Source organism: Momordica charantia (genome assembly GCF_013281855.1).
Source record: "Momordica charantia cultivar OHB3-1 chromosome 8 unlocalized genomic scaffold, Mcharantia_2.0 BLBB01000008.1, whole genome shotgun sequence".
NCBI lineage: Eukaryota > Viridiplantae > Streptophyta > Magnoliopsida > Cucurbitales > Cucurbitaceae > Momordica > Momordica charantia.
Window position 1 is genome coordinate 4,257,733 of NW_028275166.1, and position 23,072 is coordinate 4,280,804.

General features: G+C 30.6%; 2 protein-coding genes across 2 annotated transcripts; both read left to right on the forward strand.

The window, feature by feature from the left end:
- Positions 1 to 3,753: 3,753 nt before the first annotated feature.
- Positions 3,754 to 7,454, forward strand: LOC111005033 (homeotic protein knotted-1). The gene is made up of 4 exons (XM_022276379.2): positions 3,754 to 4,373; positions 4,575 to 4,697; positions 4,805 to 4,940; positions 7,275 to 7,454. Exons 1-4 carry the CDS (start codon positions 3,918 to 3,920, stop codon positions 7,331 to 7,333), a joined length of 774 nt encoding a protein of 257 aa, XP_022132071.1. The 5' UTR covers positions 3,754 to 3,917; the 3' UTR covers positions 7,334 to 7,454.
- Positions 7,455 to 14,366: 6,912 nt separating this feature from the next.
- LOC111005073 (branched-chain-amino-acid aminotransferase 2, chloroplastic) lies at positions 14,367 to 19,744 on the forward strand. The gene is given in 12 exon segments (XM_022276438.2): positions 14,367 to 14,561; positions 16,390 to 16,464; positions 16,666 to 16,742; positions 16,842 to 17,013; positions 17,671 to 17,847; positions 17,955 to 18,047; positions 18,049 to 18,087; positions 18,169 to 18,267; positions 18,444 to 18,560; positions 18,835 to 18,930; positions 19,083 to 19,195; positions 19,363 to 19,744. Coding segments are annotated over 12 exon segments (1,242 nt in total). The 5' UTR covers positions 14,367 to 14,492; the 3' UTR covers positions 19,478 to 19,744.
- The last annotated feature ends 3,328 nt before the right edge of the window (positions 19,745 to 23,072 follow it).

Genomic DNA, 23,072 nt, shown 5'->3' on the forward strand with positions numbered 1-23,072 from the left:
ATAAAGGCAAAGAAGAGAGAGAGAGAGTTGAGAAATAAATGCAAATATGGCTCAACTGACGCAGGTGTTACATAATATTGTTAACATTAAGAAACTATAGCTGAAGCTAGAGCTAGGGTTTGCCAAAAATATCAAAAACAGTGATGCTATTTTTTCCATTTTCTATATAAATTTTTATCTTTATTTAGCAACTTGGCCTTGGCTTGACATGACACCAATAACTTCATGTTCATACATATATATACACACATATATATATGTATCATATCATGCCCATAAAAAGCTGCATCATGATTTGATTGCATTTCCAGACAACACATCAATAATTAACTTATCCTGTTGGAAATTGGAGTGCTATATATATATATACTCCCAAATGTTTAATTTTGATTTTTACCCTTGGGAGGAATTGGGTGACAAATTTAATATTTTGTTTAAAATTTGAATAGATAGTGAAATTACTATATTTTATATAGCTGAAGCCTGAAATATTTTGTCTTTTGAGATTTATGGTTGGATTGGATATGAGCATTTTGTAGTTGGAATTTGGATTGAACTATTTAAATAGGCAGGTAGTTTTCATGAGGGTGCTGTATTGGGATTTAGCTTTTTATTGTTGATGTATATATTTGTTTAATAATATTACTATTAAGAATACACGTGGTTGGCAAATTAACTCTAACGGATTAAATTTGATTTTTTTAGTACAACAAATGTGAAGATGAGATATTGAACCTCTTATTTTTAGAATTGTATTAAGGACTGAATTATGTTCGTATGGATAACTAAATTTAAAATTAAAAAGAAAGGATAAACTTTGTAAAGGAGATAAAAAGTTTCAAAAATAGAAATTAATGGTTCTAAAAGTTGAAGAACCCAAAAAATTAGGTAAGAGTTGAGGTGAGACCTACAATATATTTAAATTTAAATATTTCATCTTCAATTTTTTTTTCACGATGTCTTGACATTATTATTATTCTAAAGAAAATATAAGCTCTATATTTTAAAAAGCAAATTAAAAAATGTCAATAAAGTGGAATGGATTCTAAAGTTAACTTTGGTTGGAGGAAGATGGAGGACTTTGGGAGGAGGATATGGAATACTTGGAAAAGAAAAGTATCTGATTAGACAAAACACAAGATAGAGTGAATAATAATGGTCTCCAAGTTTTATTCTTGATGGCTCATTAATACCTATTATGGATTTGGATTTCTATTTGATAGCGTTTATGTTTATTGTTTCTAGTTGTCGAGAGATATAATTTATTTGGTAGTTATTCTTGTTTCTCATTAATGTTGAAATTTATATAGAAATTTTAAAAACAACAAATTTAGAGTTTCTTTTTCCTTGTTTTCGTTTTCATTTTTTTTCAAAACATAAATAAAGTACTGTTTTACCATTTTTACTCTTCAAAATGCATAATACATATAAAAAAATAATACCATGAAATTTTTATTATTTGAATTAAAATATTAATTTTTTTTCTTTTAAATTTTAAAGTTTTAGAGAAGAAAATAAGAAAGATTATCAAATATGTCTATGTTTTTTTTTCAATAATAAAAAAAGAAAGAACAAATAATATGGTTCTATTTTTTTTTATTAAAAAAAATATAAAATATAAAATTATGAGAGATGATATAAGAAGTTCTCTCCTTATCCTTCGTAATTCTTTGAATCAATTGTGAAATTCTAAATATCTTATTTAAGACAATATTATATATACACTTTATTATTATTTATTTAGTGTCTTTTCATCTAAAATTTCTTGTACCCATCATCTTTTCATGTAATCTTATCATCCAATAGATCCTAAGATCTCAAACATTATTTTGTTAAAATTAAAAATGAAAAACAGAACAAAGAAGGATTTTAATAAAAACATTGGTATTGGGAAGTCAGTGTTTTGTCTTTCTTATGTTCCTTTCTACATTATTGGCTGTCAACTCTCTTTGTACAAATTCAGCCTTTTCCTCCCTTCAGTTTGAAGGAGTCTTTGGACTACTCTCTCCCTCTCTCTGCCCTTTTCTTTTCACTGTTTACCCGTAGAAATTTTTTAGTGCCTTCTCTTTATAGCAATCCAAGGGATGGATGGAAGAATAAAATTAAGATAAAAAGATATTGAAGATACCCATTTAAGAGCCAAATCTTATCCATTCAATTTGCCTAAAGAACAACCATATTAATTAGGTATGTGATTCAAATATTTTAAGGTAGTTTTATTGGGTAAGAAAATGAAATTAGTATGTGAAAAAAAATTTACTGTTTTCTTATTTGTGTTATTTACCCTTTTTGGCTAAACAAAATATTAATGGTTTGATCATGGACTAGGGTTGGTCAACTTTTTTGTTTTTCTTTTCTCAAATTGTTCACTTTTTGTATAGTCATTTTTATTTTGAAAAATCGTAAATGACGGTATACATAATAATCTTAATATTTTTCATGGTGGTTCTTACAAGTTGTTTTTAAAATAGGGTGTCAGAACATGCCATTTAGATTGCTAATTTTTTGTACAAACAGGTGAAGGCCTCCGTCAATACTTTTAAGTATTGGTCGTCTTGAAACTGTACTCTTCAGGTAGAGTGTTTCACGTTAGTTGGGCCCCTAATATGCGTGGACCAAGATTATGTAATCTTCTTCGCACACTCCATCAGTAGGGACCTAGAGAGTTGTCTTTATTTTTGGTATTCCTTTAGTGGTCTCTGTATTTCACCCGTACCCAAAATTTCACTCTCCTCGCTCACTCAAGTGATCAGATTTTACTCTTGAACATCTTCTACAGTTATTTATGAAACAAATATGGGAGAAGCTTTTTCAGAAAAATATTTTACCAAGTGATAAAAATTGTGACTCTACCAAAATAAAAAATAAACACTATTCTTATTTCATTTTCTTAGAAACCTATGTAGTTACTAAATATAAAAACGACCACTCTTATTTAGGTCTGTTTTCGTCCCTCAACTAAAAAAAAAAAAATCCATTTGGTCCATATATTTATTTTGATATAAACAAATATATGACATATCAACATATTTTATCTTCGAGTACACGCATTAACAAGCTGACATTAAACATGTATGTTAGAGCGACATGATGGATTGAAACAAATACTAGGTGAGTAAATATTAGATAACGAAATAATTAAAAAAGACAAAAAAAAAGCTCTCTTTTTAGCATTTAATGATTCAAAATAGATCTTTTGAAAAAGCTCAACAATCAAAATGGTTATTTCGAAACATGCATCCACGGACCATGATACATCCACACATACATACAAACACCAAGTTATTTTTTTTTTATTTATTATTATTTTTTTATGCACAATATCAAGGTGTCCAATCTTTCAGCTTCGTCACACTTTTATATTGTTCAAGTATTCCATTATTTGACAAAGGAAAAAAGAAATAATAATATCAATATTAATAAATATATAAAAAAAGAACAAGGCATTGTGGATGGAGCAGCCAAGTGGCGTCGCCATCGCCGACGCCGGCGCCGGCTACCCCTTTTGTCTCCTTCCTGCTCTCGTAGGTTTCCTTTTTTGCTCCCTCTTTAATGCTGCAGCTCCACCATCTGCCCCTTAGCCAAAAACAGCCCTTCCTAAAAATTCCCGAAAATTCAAAAAAAGAAAAAAAAGAAAAAAAAAGAAATCCTTATTCTCCACTAATAAATAATAATAATAATAATAATAATAATAATAATAAGAACCAATCAGCTCATATAAAATAACCTTTTTGGCCCCTGTCCTTTGGAAGTTGACTGCTCCATCCCCATAGCTTTTTTTCCCCATAACTTCACTGTTTAATTATTCTCCCACTTTAGGGTTTTGTAATCATTCTCTTTCCTCTCTCTCTCTCTTCTGGTACTGGGTTTTTTTTTCTTTTTTTCTTTTACAATAAATTTTTAATTTTTATTTTTTGATGGAAGAAGAGCAGTACAACCCTCATGGTGATAGCTCTAGGGGGGGAAATTTCTTGTACACATCAGTGCCCGTCCTCGCCACTAATTCTTCTTCTCCTGCGGGCAATTTCGTAATTAGACCCTCCTCTTCTTCAAATGGAGGCTCCAGTAGTAATAATAATAATAATAATAATGCTAATTTTGGGAACCATCCGATGGCCGTGGTTGGCAATCTCTCCGCCGATTGTTTTCAGCCGTCCGATCAAGATTACCGACTTGTGAAAGTGGAGCCTGCTGGTTCTCAGTCCCAACGACAACAAGTTCATGACTTTCATTACCATCTAATGAGAGAGTTCCAAATCGGCGGTGGCGGCGGCCAGCCGCAGAAGGAAAACGACGTCGTCTCTATGAAAGCTAGGATTGTCTCTCACGCTCAATTCTCCAACCTCCTCCAAGCTTTCTTGGATTGTCAAAAGGTTTATTTAACTAATCCCACTAATTTTTAATTAACTATCTCTTGGGTGCCACTGATTTAGGCAAATTTTTCTAAAGGGTAAATTAGAATGAAATTTTTATTAGTTTTAATTTATTTTTATGTAAAATTCCTTCTTTGCTTTGCTTTGGGTGGATATTGTTTTTTTTTTCTTGAGGGAGTGAAAAAATGTACTTTTTTTCAGGTCGGAGCTCCGCCGGAGGTGGCGGCGCAGCTGGCTTCAGTACGCGAGGAATTTGAGGAGCGGCGGCGATCTTCAATGGCGTCCACCGGTGGTTCAAGTGACCCAGAACTGGATCACTTCATGGTGAATCCATCAAATTTTTTCTTTTTTTACTTTTTTTTTTTTGCCCTTTTGGGTATGGGTTTAATTAATTAAAGAGAATTAAGTGAACTAATTTGGAGCAAAAACAGGAAGCTTATTATGGGATGTTGGTGAAGTATAGAGAGGAGCTAACGAGGCCAATTCAAGAAGCAGCAGATTTTATGCACAGAATTGAATCTCAGCTCAATACTCTCTGTAATGGCTCCTTTCAAATCTCACAATCTGGTAATATTTCTTTCTTCATTCAAATATATTCCTTTTTTTTTGGGTTTTTTCTTCTGCAACCAATTTGATATTTTTCATTGACAGAGCTTTTTTGGGGGGTTAATTTTGTTGTGGGCTAGAAGGATTTTTCCCTCATGATTGAAGGGAAGAAAGAGCCAGTGTTTAAAAGAGAAAAAAAAGAGAGAGAGAGAGAGAGAACCCTAATTTCATCATGATTTCAATCTTATGTACTTTTTTTTTTGTGGTTTTGGTGCTCTTTTTATTTTTGTTTGTTTATTTTTTCTCCCTCATATTTCTTATAGAAAATGAATTGTTCTTGATGGTCTAGAAGCTGATTTTTTGTTCTTAGATGTACTTAATGATGCTTATACTCCTAGTTCTTCTTTTAAATATTTTTTTAGCAGAATGATCAGACTAATAAATTATTTTTAAAATGTTTTTTTGAACATTTTTCAAAATAAATTAAAAAGTTTACCCAAATTTTAGATTTTTTTTTTTTGAAAATTTGACTATGATTTCAAAGATTTTTATTTATAATTTTTAGAAGTAGAGTGAGAACTTTATTCTTTGTAATCAGCAAAATTATTTTTAAAAATAGAAGAGGAAAATGCAGCAAATTTGGCTACAATTTCAGACATGAGATCGGCTAAATAAATAATAAATCTGTTTTTTTGTTAAGTATAATAACATGTAGAGCTCACGATCTCTTGGTTAGAACCACGTGTTTCAATCAATTGAACTATGTTTAGGTTGCAGGACAGTCGATTAATAGTAAACAAAATTTCATTAAAAGAAGTTTAATTCCAAATTGAGTGAGCTAATTGGATTAAATTGAAGCCCCCTCGTCTTTGCATTTATTTATTTAGTATTAGTTTTCGCTTATATTTTGTTGTTGTTATTAGATCATTAAAATTAAGAAGGCGGCATAATTGACTTTGTTTCCCTTCAGCTTCTCTTTTTCCATTTCTTAATCATATCTCTATCATCAAATTTTTGAACATAATAATGCTTTTGTTTGTAAAAATTGAATATTGATCACCTAATCATTAGTTTACCTTTTTTAATTTTCTAATTATGCTACTTTCTAATTTGATGAAAATAATTTGGTGTACATTATCATAAAAATGACAATATATTTTTTTGTATTTTTCTTTCTGGAAAAAGATTTAATAGTAGTCAATAAAATACAAGTGATAAACACTTTTCTTTAGGGAACTAGTTAACTAAGTCTACACTTCGTAAAAAACTTGTGTTTTGGTCTTTCATTTTCTAAATACTTTACATGACATCGCTCTATTGATTTGTATGTTCTAAGTAATGTGTTATCAAATCTCAAAACAATTTTTTGAATAGGTCTGATATATTAAACTACCATGACTAAAACCGAATAGGTATGGTTTAGAGTGAAAAATAAGTTTTGAACTTCTTATTTTCTAATTTAGGCTGAATATGTGTTTTATTCTTTAATATTTGAATTTTTTTGTTCAATTTAATCCTTGTTGTTTAAAAAGTTTGAATTTAATTTCCTACGTTTTAATATTTTTCAAATATATAATTTCTATTGACGAATATTAAAATTGAATTGATAATAAAATTACAAGACATCATACTTAGAGAAGAAATTAAATTCCTATTGATGAATATTAAAACTGGATTGATAATAAAATTACAAGGCATCATATTAGAGAAGAAATTAAGTTAAAGAAAGGAAAGTTTCTCATTTCTCTTAATGTTTAAGAACTTTCGATAGTGATTTGTTTGTTTAACTTGAAATTAACTTGTTACATAATTTTTGAGTCATATACTTAATGTGTCATTTATCATTAACCTAACTGTTAATGTTAATTTATTTGACGCAAAATAATAAATTCAAGCTGTCTGTTAAAAACTAAATGCAGGATTAAATAGACCCCGCTCTAAACATATAGGCAACTAAATTTGTAATATTGATCCTATTTTATAACGATTTTATTATCCTGTTTTTAACAATTCCGTTTGCTTTTTCAACATTTTTCCGGTATGCTTTTTCACATTTCTCGAAAACAAATTTAAATTCTAAGCTAAATTTTTAAAATAGAAACAAGTTCTTGGAAATTAAGAATTTGCATGGTAACTATTTTATTTCCCATTTTCTATCTTTGATAATTGAGCTTGTTAAGCCTTTCTATTGGTATGTTTCTTTGTTTGGTCGTAAATAAAACTTAATTTTGTCTTTGAAATTTAACTTTAACATTTAAATATGTCATTACCAGCCAAACAACCTGTTTGTAAAAATGCCTCAGAGAAATCGAAACTAAAAATTTGCATTTTTTTTTTGGGTAACGGTGTGGGCAGGAGGCAGAAAAGTTGGCGCTGGCGGAATCGACTGGGCTGGACCAGAAACAGATAAATAATTGGTTCATAAACCAGAGGAAAAGGCACTGGAAGCCGTCTGAGGAGGTGCAGTTCATGGGGATGGAAGGGTTTTACCATCCCAATGCAGCGTTTTACTTTGATGGCCATTATATGGGAGACGCCCATTATCGTTTGGGTCCATGAGGGGCTTTCAAAACAGGCTCATTTTAGTACCTGTATTCATGGTATGGATTATGGAATATATCTATATATATATTTTTCTTTCCGAGTCCAACAATAGGATTCGAGTTTTCGATATTTTGGTCAAGATCTTTAATAATATATATGTATTAACTAGTTCATTTATGCTTGTGCGGGTGGCGTATTTATACTGTTTTAGTACTTATATATAGGGTATTTAATTTTATGTGTTTGGTCATACTTTCCAACTCCATTCTTTATCTTTTCTTTTGATGTGTAATTTTAACTTGTTTTTCTTTACATTCTTAACCTTTTAAAATTGTTAGTTTCTTACACCTGGTTACGTTTTGGTTTTTATTTTTTGTTTGTTAAAAATTTTGCTTGCTTTTTACCGTTTATTTGATATGTTTTTTTTTTAATAAAAATCTTTCCCAGGGATACATTTAATTTCTTAGCCTAAGTTAAAAAAAAAAAGCTATTAAACAAATACTTTATTCTTTTAGTTTTTAACACTAAAGTTGGTTTAGATGTTGAAATATTTTACAACAACATTAGTGTAGATAGTGTTTGTAAGCTTAAATCTAAAAAATATATAAATTCAAAATTAAAATGGTTATCGAATGAAGTTTTAAGTTTTTTGACATTTTGTTTTAGCTTATCTTATTACTGCATAAAAATCTATTTTAGTCTGTCTTTTTTTTTTTCTTTTTTAACTTCCCATGAAGTCATTTAATAAAAATTCAAATTCGTTTTTTGGAATTTAGAATTTGATCTATTATTAGGTGATTTAAAAAACAAAAAATAAGCTTATAATTGAAGTATTGGGCTTAAATATTTTCTTTAATGAAGCATTACTTATTAGCTAAGGTGTATTTGTTGAATTGGATAATTTAGTCAATAGTTATACCTCTTTTGGCTAGGATTATGGTTTAGTTCGTTAGGATTATTATTTACAAATTTATCTATTTATACAAGGTCGTATCTTCATTTTCAAATGGGAAAATGCATAAATAATTTTGCTCATGATTTTGTTAGATACTTTGAAAAATTAACAAACTAAAATAAATTTTTAAAGACAAGGTTTAGGAGGTGTTAGGGATAAAATCAAGTGCAAAACATGTGACACATGCCCACTAAGATTTGTATGTCGAAGCCTCAATTTAGACACGTGAATATGAGGAGGAAGCAATCTACATGCTAAAAAATAGAGTAGGCTCCGATCGGGGGAAGATTCCTACCAACGAAGAATTTGCTGACAGCTAATGGAATGTCAATTCCACTAACAGAAGATCTTCGACTGTTGGCAAATGGTACATGGCTCTGTAATAATAGAGCTGTTTCCCAATACTTGTCCTATAAAAGACGGAGTCCTACCTTTTTAAAGGAATGCAATCTCTTTGCATTCAACTAAACACGGTTTGACACCAGCTCAAACGAAATACTAACTTAATACTTCTAGAGTTAACACAACCGAACATTTTGCAAGTTGCTTGTACCCCATATTAGAGTCCACCTTGATTGATTACATGTTGACATGTCACCTCAGCCATTGTACATCAATTTGAAACATTCAGATATGCCTAAAAAATTAGATATCAAAATAAAATGAACAGATATGAGAGTTTGAGGGAGTAAAATATAAGGTTTAAACTTTGTCAGATATAATGCTTTTTAATGTCTGGGTCATAGACTTTCAAGTTTACAGAGCAATTGGTTAGTTTGAATGTAAATTACTTATTTGAATTCATAGCTTAATTTTCCACATAGTAATGTAATTTTTGTCATGTACTCTTTCAAAATCCTAGTCAGATTTTCAAAAGGTCCATTATATTTGATAATTATTATATTTTGGGATAGTTTGATAACACTTTTGTTTTGATTTTATGTTTTTAAAAATTATAATTTTTTTCCTAATATATTCTTATATCATTTTTGCAATTACAGCCAAGTTTTTAATTTTTTTCAGTTATTAAAGTTTGGTTAGGATTTTAGAAATATTTTTTTTAAATCAAAAGATAGACAAAAGAAGATACAAGATAATTTATAACATAATTTCTAAAAATAGAGAATAAAAAAATATTGATGGTTAATTTTGTTTTAACAAAATTGATGGTTAAATTAATATCTAAAAGTGACTATAATTTTAAAATGGCAATATTGTCAAATTATTCAAGATTTATGTGAATGTATAATTTTTTTTTATTATTTTTATTTTTTTGAGAAAAATTTATGTGAATGTATATTGATATCATTTTCGAGAAATTTAATATTTATTTTAAAATCTTAAAAATCTCTATATCTTGTATATATAAGCAATTGGAATTAGTAAAATATTTATTCAACTTATATTTGGTCTTAGCTATTTCTGTAATATTAAAAAGAACAAATGACACTTTTCATTTCGGACTCTACTATTTTACTATTTACATTTTTACCCCTTTAATTTTCAAAGCTGTAAAAAGCTGCGCTTGGCCACAAAATGGGCCTTAAATTTGGCCTGCCTCCAAAAAAGATCTGTGGGCCGAGGCCCAGGTACCACGGTGCTCTCATCAAAGTTCAGTCCAAATTTTATCTCCAATAATATAAACTGGTTATTCTTAAATCTTAATCAAACTAGAACAATAGTATAATATTGCTTAAGTTACAAATTTCATCCTAATGATTTGAGTATAGTTTCAAGCTGGTTGCTATGGTTTTAGAAGTTTTAATTTAGTCCTTATAGTTTCAGTTGTATGATTTTACAAGTTTCAATTTGATCTCGTTGTTTTAATTTGAACATTATGGTCTGGTTAAATTTATGTGTTTCCTTTTATTTTTACTTAGCCATAAACTCAATATAGTGAATCCAACATAGTTAACCAAATAGAAACTTCGGTTCATTGCTACATCAAAAGAAGTATCAATATACTAATAACATGGACAATTTGTGAAGTTTGACTAAACAGTAGAAACCAAACTGAAACTTTTAAAATTATAGGATCAAATTGAAACTAAATTCAAACCATAAGGGTTAAAATGAAATTTTCAAAATTTATAGGAACAATTATTGAAACTACCAAATGGACCAAATTTGTAATATTATTTCTTTTATAATAAAATTTGTAATTTCACCTATAATATATCTTCAAACTCTCTTTCATTGCACTATTTATTAATTATTTAACAAGTAAGATAGGCAACTTGAGTTTAGTTTAATAAAACAAATCATTTATATCTCCAGTATTAAAATTATCACCTTCATATTTATAATGTTATATTAGGAGGAAAAAAAACACACATAATAGACCATGAAAATAACTTACAAAAGTATTTATGAAATCACATTCAGTGTATGATGGATAGTTCTAACAGTTAATAAGTTAGGAGTATCGCGACAGGGTTTTTTTTTTTTATTTAAATTTTTCTAACTTTTGGGGGAAAAAGTAATTTGTTTAAAATTTTGAAAGAGCTCATCACTATATCTCCTTTTTTCGAAAAATACATCTCTAACCAAATTTGATTCTCTCCTTGAAATTTTAAGTACAATACGATCTCAAGAGAAAGAGTTATATATTTGTACAAATTACCATATGTGTAACTTTTCTTTTTAAAACAATATTATAAACATTTTTTTAGATCAACGGATATCAAAGTGAGCCTCAACCAATATAATTGATACTTTATTATGAGTTCTAAGATGGAAATTTGAGCATTTAATCAACAAGGGAGGTTATTAATGTCCTCAACCATTGACTTATATTTAGTTGGGCAAAATATAATTTTGGTCTCTGAGGGTTGAGACAGGTGTTTATTTGAGAAGTGGTTATTAATCAACAAGTGTTTATTATGAGCTCTAAGATGGAAATTTGAGCATTTAATCAACAAGGGAGGTTATTGATGTCCTCAACCGTTGACTTATATTTAGTTGGGAAAAATATAATTTTGGTCTCTTGAGGGTTGAAACAGGTGTTTATTTGGTCATTGAAATTTCAAAAGGAACACTTTTTATTCTTAAGATTTGTAGTAGGTGTTTATTTTGTTCATCAAGTTTCAAAATGGACATTTTTGGTCCTCAAGATTTGAGAAGTGGTTCTAAATGGTCTTTTGACCGTTAGTGGTTTTCTCTCTCACTCTCCCTTCTCTTTCTCTCCCATCTCCGACCAGCCGCCAGCATCGGCCAATTGCCTGCTGTAACTGCACTTTCCTTATCGCGCCATCAGTACACTATCACGATCGTCGCGCCATCGCCGTATTTTCTTCTTTGCGGTTGCTGACGAGAGGAGGAGGTCTCCCTATCCCTCGTTACAGATCTGGAATAAAGGAGAGAGGGAGACCTCCGCTCCTTCCCAGTTGCCAATGAGAGGAGGAAGCCTCATTCTCTCCCTCGTTCCATATCTAGAACGAAGGAGGGAAGGAGACCTCCGACCCTTCACAGTTGTCGACTGTAGGAAGAGGTCTTCCTTTCTCTCTCTATTCGTAATCATTAGAGATGGAGAAAATGAGGTGACAATGATGGTGGGTGATGGATTGGCGGTGGTGGTGGTGGCGGCGGCGACAATAATGTTTCTTGGAAATAGGAGAAAAAGAGGAGAGAGAAAGAGTGATCATAAAATCACACAAGGTCAACTAACGGTCAAAGGACCATTTAGAATAATTTCCCAAACATCGAGGACTAAAAATATACCTTTTGAAACTGAGGGACCAAATACCAAACCTCAAGATTAAAATGAAACTTCAAGGATCAAGTAGACACTTGTTTTAAATCTCAGGATAAAAATATATTTTTCCCTATTTAGTTTCTTTGAAGTTAATAAAATGACTTTTTAAAAATATATTTTTTTTATCTATTCAAACCATAATTAGCGCCCACCTAAGATCTGGAATATTAACTGCAAATGGATGGGTCCATACCACCATAGGGGACTATGTCTAACTAAAGAGAGGTTTTTGTTTGAATTTTTTTTTTTTTTTTGGAAATGCTTCATTCATTCCAAACTAAATTGTCATTAAGGCTTCCAGATTTTGACTTAACCGCACTAACAAGCCAATGGGGAAAATTACACAACCACAAATAAGGGCTTCCACTAATGAAAGATTCCCTTTGCTAAACAATGGGCAGCTTTGTTAGAATCTCTACCAACATACCTGAAGGAGCAAGACTTGAAGGAACTTGCCAACAACTTCACGTCGCCCACTCAGGATGCTTCTTCCCCTTGCCATTCATCTTCACTGGAACAAAGGTTTATGGCCGTGACCGAATCAGCTTCCACCACCACCTCGCTCATCGCTCAGGTCCTAAACGCTGTGCCAGACGCAATCCCTCCCTGATTGCATGGTAATGCATATTAATATGGTATTTTCTTTAACTCAAGTAAAATTAGGTGGCCACACCTAACCTAACTTTTAAACTATGACCTATACCCCTCTAATTAATTTATATTTATTTGATTCATCGCACTTTACTTTAGATTTTATATCTCAAAATTAACTGACGAGGAGAATAGCAGCTCATGTATTTATAAATCTGGTTAAGTTTTTAGATCTTTTCACTGTAGAATCATCAAAGCTTTAAATTTTAAAGGTGGAAATGTAAGAGAGGATTAAAAAAGTTTCTTTAACTCTTTCCAAAATATAGGTATTATCTTTTGTTCATACACGTCCATGTAGGTGATCCATATACTACAAGAAAAAAAAAAATTTAGATTATGGTGTTTTTGGAAGGCCTCATCAAAATGAGTATTTTGTATAGAGAGTTGATAATGAATTCCATTAATAACCGTTCGTTTTGATTCTTTGGAACAACTTGTTAATTTAAGTAGATCTTTTTAAGAGGATCAAATGACTATCGATAAAACTTATCCTGTATAATGGTTGGCTGCACAAGGATTGGTTCTACCTTTCTTTGAGCAAATAGAATGCTATCCCAAGTTATTTTTATAGGTGTTTTTTTTTGCTTGTCTTTTCTCGTGTATTATCTGAAATAGTCAATTTTCTGCTTTTTCCATACCTCTGGTTCAACCTGGCCAAATCATGATAGATTTAATTTTTACCCCTTAAATTAAGGTAAATTAGTCAAATTTAATCTAAATTTTTTTTCTTCTCAAAACTAAAATTCAAAATTATTCATAACACACTAACAAATCACGCATACAAAATACTATAACTAACAAAACAGTCAAAACCATATTGTTAAAAAAATTCCCAAATTCTAATTGCAAAAATACTCCAACCTAGCTACAAAATCAAGCTAATTAATAAGAAAACCCTCAGACTTAGCAACAAAATATCCGGAACCAACTATTAAAAGCATCCCACACAATTAAAAGAATAAATACACCACTAAAAATAGTCAACTAATAATTGCACCCTCTAATCAAGTACAAGATTTAATTTACCAATTCTTATTCAATTTCAAGATTTAATCCCATAAAATTCAAATTCGAACATATGACTTAAAGTCAAAATTAAGGCCGAGCTAAATTGATACACAATATATACATAATATTAATATCAATTATTTTAAAATAATATAGAAATAAAAAAATATTTATTTGTTAATTTAAATATCTTTTACGATTTTTTATTTTTTTAACTGTTACAGAATATTCATATTTTATCAATATTTTATGAAATTTCGGCATTTAAAACGTTAATGTTAACTTGGAAAAGAGTATAATTTGGTTATTGGTTGCAAGAAAAAGATATTTTGGGATGTTGTGCACGATAGATGTATTGCAGTGCGAAAAGCAGTAATAAGGTAAAGGTTTGGATTGGTGTGACTGGAAAGGCGAGAATTGAAATGCCACGTTTTACGCAGAATTCCAAATTCCAAGCTGTACTGGTTTGTGATAACGCCAAAACCAAACCAAACCAAATCCAAAATTCTCAATCTCTCCTTTTTCTAAATTATAATGCCTTTACTCTCCGCCATCAATCCTTATCTTCTTCCGTATTTAAATTCTCCATTGTTGATTCTGCAATTACAATTACAATTTCTCTCCCTTTGAAGGAATCAGAGCAGCCATAGCCACCACCATTATGAACATCATTCTCAGAAGACTCTTCATCTCCCGCTCTTCTCTCCCTTCTTCTTCTTCTCCCTCAAAGGTTTGACCATAAAACCAATCGTTTCATCTTTTTTCCTGTCTTGTAATGGGCGTGGATTGTAATGCATTGTTTATATTTTGTGTGATCTTCAAAGTTTTTGTGAATCATTTGGGTTTTTGGGTTCTTCTTCTCTTCAAAATGTTCCTCATGATAATCTTGATTATTCATTTGCTAAGTTTTTTGTTTTTTGGTTCTCATTTTAGAAAAAGTTGAGTGATATTTTTGATGATCTTGATTTGCTAATTTTCTTTTTCTCTTGAAAGTTTTCGTGGATGAAGAATCTACTTTTTTAATTGAGTAATCTTCAGGAATGATCTTGATCTGCTGTTTTTTTTTCTCTCTCTCTCTCTCTCTCTTAAAAGTGTTCGCGGTGAAGGAGCCATTTCTAGAAAAAGTTGGAGTAAATTTTAGTAATAAAAACAAAATTGTGGAAATAAGTTTTATTTTTTTTATTTGACTTGGATTTTAAAACCATTTTTAAAAAGTTGATAGCAACCCAAACAAATAATAAATAATAAATAGTAGTTAATATAAATAGTAATTGTAAGTTTATTTTTTAAGAGAAAAAATAAAAAAATAAAATGATTATCATTTTGAGTAATTTTCGTACTCTCGATTTGCTATATTAATAATGTAATTATTTTTAATGTTTAATAATTGTGGGGGGTTTTTTTTTTTCTGAAACCATTTAGACGGGGTTAAGTTAAAACTTCCTTATTATGATTTTTTCTCTTTTGTTGAAATCTAAAACTTCCCTATTTTGCCACAATAATCTCTGATAGTATTTTTGAATAATTGAGTTACATTGTAGTAGTTGATTTTCGTTCTTTGTGTTTTTTTTTTCCTTTAAGAAGACAAGACTTCATGATGCCCATTCTATAAAACAATCATTTTATTGTAAATGGGGTCGGGCTTTAAAGGAATAAGGAAAGAGATAATTAATTTTATTAGTTTCTCCAACCACTTTAGATATAGAAATTTAAAATTAAAAAAAAAATATAAGGTTTTGTTGTAGTTTGAGAACTATTTTTGGTTTTTCTATTTTTTGAAAATTAGAATTGTAAACACAGTTTTCATCTGAGTATTTTTTTTTTGTTTTTCTTATCTAAATTTAAAAATTGTTTCAAAATTTAATTAAGAATTCAAATATATTTTTTTAAAAAGTGAAAGTATACCTAAAGAAAGGGGTGAGTAAACCAACACAATTTTTAAAAAATGAAAAGGTATAAATAAACCTAGCTTATCACAAATATATATTTTTTTTTTTTGGAATTTCCAATACGTATGCGGCGGCCAGTATGAACTTATCAACTTTAATCAATTATTTGAACTAAAAAAACAAATTAAATTGGTAATGGGACCTGCATTATTTTCTTATATTAGAAACTTATTGCCTACTTTTCCAAAATAGATAATGGGATAAAGACGAAATATTCAAATTAGTTGAATTAGAGATAAGAACGAAAAGGAAAAACTGTATCTATCATTATCATTTTTATTATTTATTATACGATTTATTATTATTTTATTTTTTTGGTAGTGTTTGAATTTAATACTAATTTTATCCAATTAAACAATATTCATTAATTCAAATAAAACTGGCAAGAACAACTTTTCAACATTATTAATCCCCGAAATTAAATACCGAGCCATTCGGTAACCGGTTGCCAAGAAGACGTCGGACGCCGCGCGTCCGTCGAATGATCTATCGTCCACTCAAAAGATCGCGTTTATTTATTTAATTATTATTTTTAATTTCCTGTCCTTTTTATTATTATTATTATTATTATTTTGGTTTGGAATTCTATTTTATTTTTATTATCTTCAGATTATTCTGGAAATTTTTACGTTCCATAAGCTTCTTCTTTGCCCATACAAAGTACAGACATTTCAGCAGTCAAGGGTTTGTTCTTTTCTATTTGGATTTGTCATCTTTGTTTTATCCTGAAAATTGTAGAACGAAAACGAAAGGGGTGATTGGAGAGTTCAATTTTTGTTAATCAACGAGTAACCCTACCAGGAATTAGAACTAAATACGACTGTGACCAATTTTGGGAATCGAATCTGTGATTGATTTTAAACAAAATAGTGTTGATAATTGCAGTTTGGAGGAAACTGCCATGGCGTCGCGTCTAGGGCAAAATCTTCCTTGCCGGAGCCTTGCGGACCATCTCCTTTCAGGTACTTCAAATTCGATCCATTTAATTAATAGATCCTTGTGATAAAGCTGTTCAAATGCTGAGGATTGAGTTTCTCTGTTTGGCTTCGATTTGATTTCAGTGACGATGAGAGCTGCGATATCGATTGGGATAGTCTTGGATTTGGGTTGATGCCGACCGATTATATGTACGTTATGAAATGCTCTAAAGATGAGAATTTCAAACGGGGTCAGTTGAGCCGTTATGGGAATATTGAGTTGAGCCCTTCTGCTGGAGTTCTAAATTATGGCCAGGTATCTTTCAGTTTCAGTTTCTGATGAATTTTGAATCACGACGTTATGATTTGGTTTGGTACAATTTTTGGGACGGGGTAATCCTTGGCTCGGGATTTCTGTTCCCTGATATCTGCTTCGAACTTAGAATATTTTTCATGTTTCTTTGCTTTGCACTTTATGAAGAGATTGCCGCCGGTAGGCTAAAAGTGATATAGTTTTATTGCTCTTTGGATTCTTATATGTTATAATTTATTTATCTATTACTTCAGCTCATTTAGAATTCATGTAGTTTCTTTCAACTGGGTTGTTCTTTTGACATTGGAAGGATTCTAGATATTTGGTTCTTGCCCAAAATGTAAACTCTGTTCAGTTTTGAACATATGATGAACCGAGACTCGGTATTCAGTTCAGCATGCAGTGTCGTGTTTCCTCTCACTCTGTCTCCGTCTCCATCTCCATCTCCTTAGTCTTTTCTGTTCGCTCTTCATTTTCCCATTTTATGCAAAGAAGATTTCTGTATCTTTGACAAAAGAGTCGGTTTCCATCTATATGATTGACTTGTAAAATCAGAGGGCCTTTTTGCTCAATAGAAATCATTCAAGAGATAAACAACACATATAGAACCAATTTAGTGAAAAGACGGAGTTTAAGGAATGGTGTTGCAAATCTAAACAGGGACTGTTTGAAGGTTTAAAAGCATATAGGAAAGAAAACGGTGGTCTTCTTCTCTTTCGTCCACACCAGAATGCTCTTCGCATGAGGACTGGTGCTGAAAGAATGTGTATGCCATCACCCTCAATCGAACAATTTGTCGATGCTGTGAAGCAAACTGCCATTGCTAACAGGCGTTGGGTAATCCTCCCTCTTTACCTATTTCAGTTACTTGTCTGAGTAAATTATGTTAATGAAAAGTACATGTCATCTTAGGTTTGTTTCCATTCTCATAATTTCGTTTGCAGGTCCCTCCACCGGGGAAAGGATCACTATACATAAGGCCTTTGCTCATTGGAAGTGGTCCTGTTCTCGGCTTGGCACCTGCACCTGAGTTTACTTTTTCTAGTATATGCTTCCCCTGTTCGCAACTATTTCAAGGTGGGGATTATTTCATTTAAGCTTGTTTCTCTTCACCTCAAAAAGATAAGTTATATTTTAATCCCCCGATTATCAAAACAGGAAGGTTCGGCACCCTTGAATTTGTATGTTGAGAATGAGTTTGATCGTGCATCTCGTGGTGGAACTGGTGGTGTGAAAACCATTTCAAATTACGCTCCAGTAAGTGATTATTTATCTGCTTTATCTCTGTAAAAATGAATGAATAAACTCGTTGCCCATCAGAGAGCTTGCTTTTAATTCAATCTCGTAATTGACAATGGCTTCAACTTTGGCATTTGAGTAAGTTACGTCAATCAGATATTTCAATGCAAGGATTGTCGCCTTTTTTCATGCAGGTCTTGAAAGCTCTAACCAGAGCGAAAGGCCAAGGATTTTCAGATGTCTTATACCTTGATTCAGTGAATAAGAAAAATCTGGAAGAAGTTTCTTCTTGCAACATTTTTGTTGTTAAGGTATCTTTGCAATAAAAACTACTCTTTTCAATTTCAATGGTTAAACCAACAAGAAATGAAAGCGATGCGGTGAAAGATTTATGAGTTTTTGTAAGAAAATGTATAGACATTTTTATACCGACTGTATGTGAGATTAAGTTATGATTAGAAAAACTTGCATGATAAGTGATCTAATCATGGTATCTGGTCTTCAGTTTGTAGAACTATAAATATTCATTCTATGAATTTGGAAGTTCTTTATTTCATCTAATGTAATTAGTTTCCATTTCTACAGGGCAACGTTATTTCAACTCCTGGTACAAATGGAACAATTCTTCCAGGAGTAACCCGGAAAAGCATCATCGACATTGCTCGTAATCGTGGTTACCAGGTGATTATCTCATTCCAAATCAAGAATCTAGCAAGCCAGGATATTGATTTTCATAAGATCAACCACCTGTCTCTTTTTCCAAAGTGTTCGGTTTTCCAACTGCCATATGCTTATCCTTCGTGCTACTTTTTGGAAACATCAAACTTAGTCAGGTCGAGGAACGTATAATTACTGTGGATGAACTGTTTGACGCACGTGAAGTTTTCTGCACGGGAACTGCGGTCGGTGTGGCCCCTGTTGGCAGCATCACATATATGAATAGAAGGTAACTAACTAACTACTAATACCCTGTCATTACTCCAAATGCAGACCCTTCTATTACAACTAGTGAGCAAAAGAAGATTAAGCTCGAAAATGATTCGATAATTGAATTAGATTTCCAGTACACTCTGTCCAATTAGCACATTAATGGATTCGACCCATATTCTGCAGGATCGAATACCAAACAGGTGCCGAGACAGCGTGCCAGGAACTATATTCAACTCTTGTTGGGATTCAGTCTGGAACCATTGAGGATAAGATGGGCTGGACCGTCGAGATCTCTTGAGTTTTCATCCACCCCATTGACACAAATCGTATATTGATCAGGTTATTATTCTAATGATGAAATTGAAACTTCTTTTATATATAAATTGGTAGCATTTTGGAGAAATGTTTGAAATGATTGATGTTGAATGGTATTTGTGAAGGTCAAAAATTAGAAAACTATTGGAAGAGATCATCACAATGTAGTTGGATGGATAAAAGAAAAATGTAAAAATATTTTAAATTTATATTCATTAATTATAATGAGACTTGGGGATTTTCAAATCTACATTCAACGATTGCTACGTCCAAGGAGACAATTCATTGAATTTTGTGAACTTTAATAATTATGAAGGAACTGCTTTTTCATTAACTACAAGGTGGGCGAGTTATGGACCAATGCTTCACGTTGTGGACTTTTATGTGGTGATAGACAAAGACCTTTGTCCTTCATTTTAATTCAACCTTTATGTCTAGCTTTATATATTTATAATAAAATAAAACTGAATATATGCGTAATCAGATATATTTGAAACCAAAACATTCAAAAGGGGAGTTTCTTTAGCAATCAAAATGATAAATTCATTATACCTAAAATATTTGAAAATTTTGGGATCGACATAATGACATGATAAAATCTGAATAAAATCAAGAAAAATGCAGCGTTGTATTTGTTCCTCTTTGTCTTGATTTAAATTATTCCATTAGAGACAAACAAAGTTAAAACTTCAAACAACTATATAAAGAACATTACATCAGAAGTTATGATCTATATCTTGATTAGCATGTAGCATATATTTATTATTGTTGAAAAAAAAAAGAAATAAAAACCTACCAAGCTACATTAAATAAAGAGAAAAATAAAAGTTTAATATTAAAAGAGAAGTTTTAAACTAAGAAGGAATCAATTATATTAGAATTGAGTGGTAGACTAATAAATAGAAGTTTGGTTAATTAGATATTTTAATCATTAAATAATTTAAAATTAAAAAGATTCCCAACCTAAGTATAGTTCAAATGGTTAAAGTACATATGATTGTGAATTTGAATCTATCGACTCCACATGTGGTACGTACAAAATATCAATTTGATTTTTTAATCTTAGCTCACACAAACTTAGCTTCTAACTCGTAAGTCAAACTACCTCTAAAAATTTTAAAAGATCATGCTAAAAGCTAGAATTTTGGGCCTTGCTAATATAATATTACATTGGATAAGTGCTCCCAATCTTCACTTTAGATCTTAAAAATATAGCAAATTTTACTCTACAATTTTCATTTGAAAAGAATATTCTCATAAGAGTCAAATGAGTTAGAAAACATTTATTTGATACGAAATTGATAGACGTTGATATAAACTTAATTAGACCCCACTATACATCTTCTTCTCGGACTTCGAAAAGTTACTTTTGGGACACCACAATAGATTTGAAAAAACATATTTTTTTAAAAAAATATATATATACTTTTTTCTTGCAAAAATTTACTTAAAAAACTAAAACAATATGCCAATCAAAGTTTTGAACTTAGAACACAATTTCTTGGTTATAGTATGAAGTCTTTTGGATGAAACTAGAATTGAAGTGAGGGGTACTTGTGCCCAATATCGACACTATCATAGAATTGTAAAAATATTCGTTATATATATACACACACATACGCATTTCATTTTTTTTTCAAATATGACTAGTAGAACTTTTTTGTGATACAACATATTTAAAAACATATTGGCGTGGTGGAACTTTTTCAAATTTTTTTTTACTCCTATTAAGAAATTTTTAGTAATTAATTCTCTTTTCATTTTTGTATATTATTGATAGTCTGTCACTAAATTTAAAAATATTAAATTATTTAGGACTAAATTGAAACTTGTTACCTAATGGGATTAAATTTAAACACGTATTTACCCTAAAAAACAAACATGGACAACAAACACCAACAAAATTCAAGAAAAAGTCTCGAGAATATTTATTGCAGTTTCTTTCTTTGACAAAAAAACGTTTTCTCTCCGACTACAAACAATCATATTTAAAAAAAAAAAAAACCTTCCCAAAAAAGATTAAAATAATAACTTTGAAATTGGATACAAAAATTTCAAAAAAAAAAAAAAACAGGATAACTATGAGTATTTTAAAATAATGAATTAAAAAAAAAAAACACACGCACACATTAAGATTCCTGTCTTCGCTCTGAGGGCAAATCCACAGAGCTACATATATATCGCGTTGAAGTCGAGGATCTTATCGTAGGTGATTTACATGAGGTTCGGGTAATTAAATATAAGCTTGTACTAGGATGGCAAAGAACCAATATTCTATAAAAAGATTTGATGCCGCTCAGTAAATTCTAAATCAATTTGACTTACAAGCATGACAACTAATCTCTATATTTTAATAATCGTATGATATCAGAATAAACAACATGGTAGTAAAAGTAGAAAGAGATTCATTATCGTGTCAAAAAGCGAGGATAGCAAAGCAGTAATTAATAAATTCGTCAATTAACCGTAAACTTGAACTATAGTTTGTTGACCAAAAATAGAGACGTGGTGGTATATAGACCTGGAATTGGGTTCATTGCATTTCCGGTATTTCTTTTTTCTACAATGATTCTTAATTTCTTTTCCATGTAATTAACTTCCAAACTTCTCTTCATAAGCAAAGGCCGTCGACATCAAGTATAATTATTGTATAAATAAATCACTTACATTATCTATTACTTTGTCAAAACGAGTCTGACTAATGGTAATTGACATATATCTTTAATCAAGAGACTGTGAGTTTGATCGTTGTCCCTGCAAATGATGTACTAAAAAAGTAAATAAGTTCAAAATTTACCCCTAGATTATTACTTTTTAATTTTTTTAATGTTAGTTAGGTCAGAGTTTTAAATTATACATTGGTTAAGTAATTCCAATATATTCTAAATTGAGATTGGATGTGAAATTAATAGGCTTTTAGACCAAAACAATACTAGAGTTAGATTCTTATTTATTTATTTTAAATACATCATATCGGAGAAGATGATTGAACTCACAATCTCTTGATTGGAGCTAGATACATGTCAATTATCGCTTAGGTATGTTTGTTTGGCAAAACTGGATTCTTATGGAAATTGTTATAGTTTTGGAAAATGCATTCGAGGATCTACGCGTGGTGCATTTATTTATCTTGATCTTTTCTTTTCTTTTTTGAGAGTGATAGTGAATTTGTGAGGGGTAACATCTAACATAGAGTAAAAATTGCAACATTTAATTTTGTCCAAGTAACTTCATAAAATTTAAAGTATATGGTAAAATAATCAAGTCACCTTTCTAAGCATTTATGGGCAAAAGTAAAATTTTCTCTTTCAATTACTTTGTAACTTGACATGAAAAGATTAATTACCGAAAATATTAAGGTATCTATAAAATATTATACCGTAATCTATTAGCTCAAACTTTTAGGTAGATTCGTGATTTAACATAGTATCAGAGTAAAAGTCTTTTTGTCCAACCACTATATTGAGGGACCATGTTAAAATATCTATTAAATGTTAAATTGACCGTAACTTATTAATTTAAATTTTTGAGTCAATTGGGAGGGGAGTATTCAGGAGAAGTTAACTTTAAGAATCTCT

Coding starts and splice junctions, on each gene's coding strand:
- LOC111005033 (XM_022276379.2), top strand. CDS start 3,918: ATGGAAGAAGAGCAGTACAACCCTCATGGTGATAGCTCTAGGGGGGGA. Junction 4,374..4,574: donor CTTTCTTGGATTGTCAAAAG/GTTTATTTAACT, acceptor ACTTTTTTTCAG/GTCGGAGCTCCGCCGGAGGT. Junction 4,698..4,804: donor CAGAACTGGATCACTTCATG/GTGAATCCATCA, acceptor GAGCAAAAACAG/GAAGCTTATTATGGGATGTT.